We start from the raw sequence: 7,518 nt of genomic DNA, 5'->3' as shown, positions 1-7,518 counted from the left end.
ATCTTAAAAAGTTACTTATTTTTTTAAGTAGTAACAAGCAACTTGTAGATTCTCTAAAAGTCAATAAATTAAGTCTTTGTTAAAAAAAATTGTTTTTTCCCTTGTTTGGCTAGGCCATACTTTTACACTGTTTGAGTTTTTAGTGTATACTATTTAGGTTTAAAAGATAACTGAATATAATTACTTGATAACTACTTTGTAAGAAAAATTCGTTTTTGAACCTAGCTTCTTTTTCATAACTGTTTCTCTAGTTCGGTAATTAAATTGTAGCTATATAAAACTAACAACATTTGCACAGTTAACAGAGAAAAAAGTATATTAGTTAAAAAAAGTACTGTACAAATTGTTGTTGTTGTTGTTGTTGTTGTTGTTGTTGTTGTTGTTGTTGTTGTTGTTGTTGTATATTTCAACAAACTTGTTTTGTTAGGATCAATATTAATTAAATATTAGCAAGTAAATTTTTTAATAACTACACTGTATTTATTTATTTTTATCAATTCTAATTAATAACATATCTCTATTGTTTATTACTGTTTTCAGATGTACAACTGAACGTAATCAATTTGTTAAGATAAGAAAATGGCTTTATACAAAACAACATCTCCTGAATCCTTGCTGTGCTCAGATTTCAATTGTCATCTTTCCACCAAGGACATGAATTACATCTTTTCTCATCTTCCATCACATTCAGTAATACCTCACCAAGTTCACACAAGCAAGCCTTTCAGCTTTTCCGAAGTAATTTCAACTCCACCTCTCTGTGCCGTGTCTCATGGCAGCATTAAAAGACCTCCAAAGACAAATTTTTCTAATTCTTCTCCAATGAGCTACAAGACCTCGCCAGCTTATACCGAGTTTGTAAATTATGACAAGACCAGTTTTGTTGAAAAGTCTTTCATCACCAAACCGCCTGCCAACTATCACATTGAAGTTGCTACGTTGTTTGGGTTGTCAAACAAAAGTGAACTTGAATGTAAATTTACTAATGCACCTACAAACAAGACTAGTAATACAAAAAAAGACAATATTAGAAACTTATCAAGAACCTTGAAAACTATAAGTCATGCTGCTGTTTATAATAAAGGAAAGAAAGTTTCTAAAAGACCAAAGTTTTTATGTAATAGCAAAACTATAGCAGAACAAGATCTACTATTAAGCGTAAACAGGTTTTTGAAGTCATGTAGAATAAAAGATGAATCTTTTTCTGTTTCAAGTTAGCTTAAATTTTGTTATTATTTTGATAATATTGAATAAAATTATAAACTATAAAATTTTTGTTTTAAAAAATACTGAAAATTTATTGTTTAATACATCTAACTTATAATCAAATACAATTTAGGAATTAATATGCTTTTACAGTTAAAATTTGTTTTAAATTTAAATTTCAAAATAGTTTATATATTTTCTAAGTAAAAGAGCTTTTATAGAAAAATATTACTAAATACTATAGTGTATTATTATAGATAACTAAACAAAAAACAGTTTTATAAGTAATTGTTTTAAAAGAAATAACTTTATCTAATGTGTGTTTACAAAAAGTACTACTGTAAAAAAGTTAATTAGTTTCAGTGCTTAGTTATATTTTATGCAAATTATGAAATGTTTTTTATTAAGAGCTTGTGTAAAAAGTATTTTTTTATTTAATATTTTTATACTTTTTAAATTATTATATTTTTGTACTTAACTTTTTTATGCAAAAAAAAGGGTCAAAATTGTTGAATATATAGTTTAAAAATACTTCAAATAAGTTTATACTAGCTTAATGATAAAAGAATGTACATATGCTGTATTTTTTTTTACGCACTTTGAATTTATTTGATAAATTTTAATTTTGTTAAATACTGTTTTTATTAGTTGTTGAATGATAAGTTTTTTTTTTTAAAAAATGATTTGATTTTTATTTGGTACTTTTAAACAGTTTTGGCACCGTTCCATCACATTTTTTAATAAGATAATTTTTGTTCAAGATACTGTTTATAACATAAGAAAAATAGTCATATTTTGTTTAGTCATTCACAAATTAAAAAATATATATCTAAAATTTTTATTTTATATTGTGACATCGTAAAGTTAAATTACTTGATTTAAAATTAAGATTAAATATATTTACATCTTTAGAATAAGTGCTTAGACTTGAACCAAAAAAAAAAAAAAAACTAAATTTGTTGTAAATTAAAAGTAGTCAGTATTTTTATAATTTGTAATTATCATGTTATAGTCAGCTGTACTTTACTAATCATAAGTTATTAAAAAAACATTTTCCTTATTAAAAAAGATATTTTTTTGTATATTTATTCAATGTTTCAAAACTAGAAATTAGGTAGTTTTAAACTCAAAGATAGTTTTTTTCAAAATAAATATTTTCATAGAACCCGACCTGTCGAACGAAGTTGGCAGTGAAACACACAGATACCTAACAAACATCATGACGTTGATGAATGAGAACTTTGCAAACAAATTAGCCAAAGAGCAAGGCTTAACAGAATTCGCAGATGCAAAGTCTCTTTTGCACAAGTCTAGAAACCTAAACAATGGAAGCCTAAATATGTCTTTACCGCCCTCTAATGTCAACATAATTTCTGTTGACTCTTGTCAAAACCAAAAAAACAATCCTAACAACAGCAATAATAGCAAGGATCATTTTGTAATCATTCATGTTCCTAATAACACAAAGCAGAATTTAAATAACTTAAAAAGTAAGTTTGTTGATATACATATTAATACTTATTCAATGAAAAACTAAACTTTAGAAAATATAAAGTATTTATTGTATTTAAACAATTTCAGACTTAGATTATACAGTTAGTAAAAAATAAATATGAAACTTTTAACCTTTGTGAATGACAAATTCGTTGATATACAGTCTGTAAAAATAATCTTAAACTTTTTATGTTATTCTATTTGTAAAAAAGTACATTGTTTAAAATCATACATTTAAAAAGTAAAAATGTAGCATATGCAGTTTTAGATCACTTATTGACTGGATATTAAAATACATTATTTTAGAAATTGAAATTTACTTTAAATCAGATGCTGACCAGTCTCCCTGCGATGATAGTGTTATCGATTTAGATGAAATGGACATAGATGACAACTTTTGCGAGTATGTTAATTGTATATTTTTTATTTAAAAGTATAGCTACTAATTCAAACAAACAACACGAAAAATACATAAACTTATTAGTATTGAAAAACAATTTATTTTTACTTTTGCATCATATTTAGTTTGTTATATTTAAAAATAAGTTTTAAAAGTTTAAAAGGTAAAAATAAAATAGTTGAGAAATTGCTTAAAATATTTATTTCAGTTAGTTTTTCTAATAAGTTGACATCCATGAGTAATGAGTTTTAAGTGTCTAAGTTAATAGTTGATTTATAAACTGCTGCTTAAATTATTGTTAAGAAAATCCTCAACAAATATTTTTTGAACTTTATACACAATATCGTTAGAAAAATAGTCCAATAAGATAAAAAAACAACTAGCTTCATTTATTTAGTGCTTCTTTGTTTTTAATAATAAAAGTATTGATTTGATTAATGCTCAGTTTTATGGTACTATATTAGGTAATTTTTACTTCAATATAACTATTTTTTAATTTCAACTTATATTTTTTATAAAGAGTGTGTTAACTTAAAAATTTACTGTACAGAAAGTAGTTAGAAAAATTAAAAATAAATTGTATGCCATGATATTAGTTTTTTAAATAAACTTCAAATTTCATAAAAATTTTTTTTTTCATTTTGATTAAGGATATTAGGTTCACTAAAAAACTTATAGCTGCTCAGCTATCATAATGACATTTTATTGTAAAATTTCTAAAAGGTTTTACCAAAATTTACACCAAAAAGTAAATTGCTCGTTATCTAACAACACTAACTGAATTAATTAATTTTTCTGAGTAATAGGTTAAACAGTGTAAGTCTTGTACATTATAGGTTAAGCTATTAAGTAATTTTTTCAAATTTTATTATTTTTTCAAAATAGTTACTGCGGATAGGCACTAGATGGTTCACATTACTTGTATAATGTATACTAAGTGTTGATTAGTTTATTGTATAGGGAAAACTTGAGTGTTTGCAAAATGAGTAGCTGTTTTCTAAATTTTATTACTTGTATAATAATTGATCCTTCGTAAATTTGATTGAAACTTAAAGCTACAACCTTTTATGTTTAGGCAAGTATTTAAAGTTTGAACAGTACTTTTAACTAATCAATTTACATCAGTATGTAACATGTATTACAATAATGCTTAGTTATGAGTTATAGTTATGTTTTCTTTAGTGCATAAGTGTATTTGTTAAGTACAAGATACTAAATTGATTAGTTTTTTTTTTTCAGCAGAGATATAATCGTAATTTTTAAACATAAGTATATACGCTTTTAACTTTCTTTTTAAACAAACACCCAGCTATTTAAGTTAGAATTTAGATGCTGAAAGTAAAACTTCAAGAAAATTTTAGAAACATAAAAAAAAAGGTTGATTTTTAGGTTTTAAATTTTTATTTTAAACTTAACATGTATATATATAGAGTATATTATAAACAATTTTTGTATAAAATATGAAAAAAAATTGTACTTGATTTACAAAATATATATGACATTTTACAGTTTCCAAATAATTTACTTATTTTTTTACAAGTATTTATACTTGTACTGCAAATAAAAAGCCATATACAGTAATAAATTAAGTATAAAAAACTATTTTTAAATCAAATTATCTGTTAATTTATAGTTGTTAAAGAATGTATTGATTTTTTCTTACAGATTTATAATGATCATAATATTAGATAATATATATAATATCAACTTAGATAATATAATTGTTTTTAGAATGGGTGAATACGGTGTCAAGCAACCTGATCTGAACTATTCTGAAAATCACAGCTGTAAGTTTAAATTTTGTTTAAAAGAACTGTATTTATGATTTTAAATGAACTTTAAGAATTAAAAACGTTTTGAACGACTTTTATAATAATAAGTTTCCAAGTATTTATATTAACTAAAAGATAGGTGTGTAATTAATAAATAAACTGTTAATTTAATGTACAGATAAATAAAATTAGTTTCTAATTCGATATCGTCTACAAACACTCATCAAAAATTTAAGTGCACGTGAATCCAACAAAGTAAAAGCTGTTGTTTTTAACCATAAAGTACCAACAATACCACCGCCAAAGTACTAACCGTATCACAATGCAATTAGCAACAAGCGCCGCTCGAAACTCGCTGTTGCGCACTGAAGTCGCTTTGAAGCGGCCCACAAGTCGCGATCGAAACCGAGTTGCGTCGTGTGAAGCCGAGAGAGCTCTCGTAAGTCGCCTTTGATGTCGCCGCCGCTTTGTTGCTCGCGCGCTCTCCAATTGATGTATTATTAATGGCGCACTGAAGCCGGCGCTTTGGCGAGGGAAGCTCGGACGGCTTCAATGGGATTTTGTGGCGCTTTGATCGATTTCCACTTTCATCTCTCATCTGCAGCTTTTGCAACTTGTCTTTGATATTCGGCCCGCGCTCACGGCGCTGTAATTGGTTAAACGGTTTAGACGCTAACAGACGTGTCCAAGTTGTTCTTTTTATACTATCTCGTGAGGTAAAGTTGAAATTTCGTTGTTAAAATTAGAACAGCATGAATAAAACTAATGACAGCATAAGTTCAGCTGGATATTTCTGCTGACGAATACCTAATAAATTAATACTCCACTACTTTTTAAGCATACAAGTTGCATTAATTAGTTATTTAAACTAAGCTACTTAATTGCTTTTAATTTTGTCCGTACAAATAAAAGAAGACATGGAAGCATATTTAAAAAAATTATAAACGTTTCAACAGTAATTATGTTTTACTTTATCAATCAATTTGCAGTGTCGACCGAGGTGGAGTGCTTCTACTGCCCTCAGAAGTTTGCCCACAAGGAGGACAGGGCCCAACACATGACCACCCACCTGTCCTCACATCAAATATAACTATAGTACAGGGTTGCCAAAAATCTGGAAATACCTGGAATTCTGGAAATTTTGAAAAAACTCTTGAATTTTGAACAAAAATCAATGAAAGTCTAAAATTTTTAACAATTTTCACATGTAAAATTACGAAACTTAGAGTAGATACGAAAAATCTATCATTTAAATAGCTTTTTTTGTTATATTTAGATTTTTTTATTACAGAACACATTTAAATTAGCATTACAGTATCTTTTCAATAATGTTATACCTTTTAAGACTTTAATCTTAATTTTATTTTACAAATAGACTAGAAAACTTAAATGTTCAAAAACCTGGAAAAAATTTTCAAAAAACTTTTGGCAATCCTGTATAGTATTTCCTGCCTACATTTGTTCTATTTATCGTGTTTATTGTTGGTGCTAATATCATGTTTCGTCAGGCTATTTGTGTTCAGATTATTAGTTTCAATTATGTTGTGTGTGTTTTGATTGGTTACTTCAAATTATGAACTCGGACACGCATTCATAACCACATTTTGTTGCCTAAGTGTTTATCAATGGATTTTTAAAGCGGTACAAAACTGTTTATACACGATTAATTAATAAGTTTGTCAATAGAATACTTTTTATAACTGTCTTAATTGATTATTAGTTCATATAAATGAAATCGCTCGGATTTTTCGCTTTATTTTATTGCTAAACTTTAAAAGTTTTGATACTAAATTCAAAATGACCCACTGGAATTCTTGCCAACTGTTTTTTTAAAGTTTTTGTGCTTTTTTTTTTGAGAAACTTAAACCGACTGAACTAATACGAGTTTTGTAAAATTACTAAAAAAACTATTTCATAGTCCGGCCTTTACTTTGACTAACTGTTTTTTTTTGCCTGATAACATTATTTTATGTTTGCAATCGTATTAGCAAAATAAAATATTATTTACATCAATTTACTGAAGTAAAAATTTATTAATCTAACACAGATTTAAAAAATATTATGTAAAAAGTTATAGTAAATTATTTTTAGTTGTACCTTACTGCTTCTTAATAAATTTAATTAATTTAAACTAAGATTTGGTATTAGTTTCAAACGATGTTAAATCTGTTTAAGATTTTGTAAAGAAACTTAAGAAAAAACTAAGTTTTTAGCAAGTTGAGTTTAAATGTATAGTTTGATTATAGCTGAAAAACAATACATCAGTCTCGGTCTATTTATGATAGTTAAATGTCTCAGTTGTTTTAAGTCAACAGTAAATTAAAATTTAGTTAAACAGTTTGCAAAGTAAAGTTAAACATACTGTAATGAAATTTTAAGTGTTTTTGTTTAACAAACAGTTGATAAAACTATTATCTTTAACCTCGTAAAAGTTTTGTATAAAGTTTGATAGTTTTAGGATATTTTTTAGGCTTCAGAGTTACTACTTTTATATCGAGTTTACTAACAGGATTGATTGAAAAAAAAACGTTTTATGATTTAAACTTTTTAATATCAAATAAAAAATAATTTCATCTTCAAGAAGTTTATCAACCATTTTTATCTTTAAAACTATAATAAAAATGTATCAATATGAAATAAATTATT

General features: G+C 25.8%; 1 protein-coding gene across 1 annotated transcript; it reads left to right on the top strand.

Annotated features, from left to right (window-relative positions):
- Positions 1-545: 545 nt before the first annotated feature.
- Positions 546-6,822, top strand: LOC145831647 (uncharacterized). The gene is made up of 5 exons (XM_082938956.1): positions 546-1,213; positions 2,370-2,696; positions 3,031-3,103; positions 4,832-4,887; positions 5,862-6,822. The coding sequence occupies exons 1-5, from the start codon at positions 580-582 to the stop codon at positions 5,960-5,962; spliced, it is 1,191 nt and encodes a 396-aa protein (XP_082795082.1). The 5' UTR covers positions 546-579; the 3' UTR covers positions 5,963-6,822.
- Positions 6,823-7,518: the final 696 nt, after the last annotated feature.

The sequence above is a fragment of the Thalia democratica genome, chromosome 3 (assembly GCF_965202585.1).
Source record: "Thalia democratica chromosome 3, ktThaDemo2.hap1.1, whole genome shotgun sequence".
NCBI classification, from domain to species: Eukaryota; Metazoa; Chordata; class Thaliacea; order Salpida; family Salpidae; genus Thalia; species Thalia democratica.
Note: the sequence above shows the minus strand (reverse complement) of the source record. Positions and strands in the feature narration are given on the sequence as shown.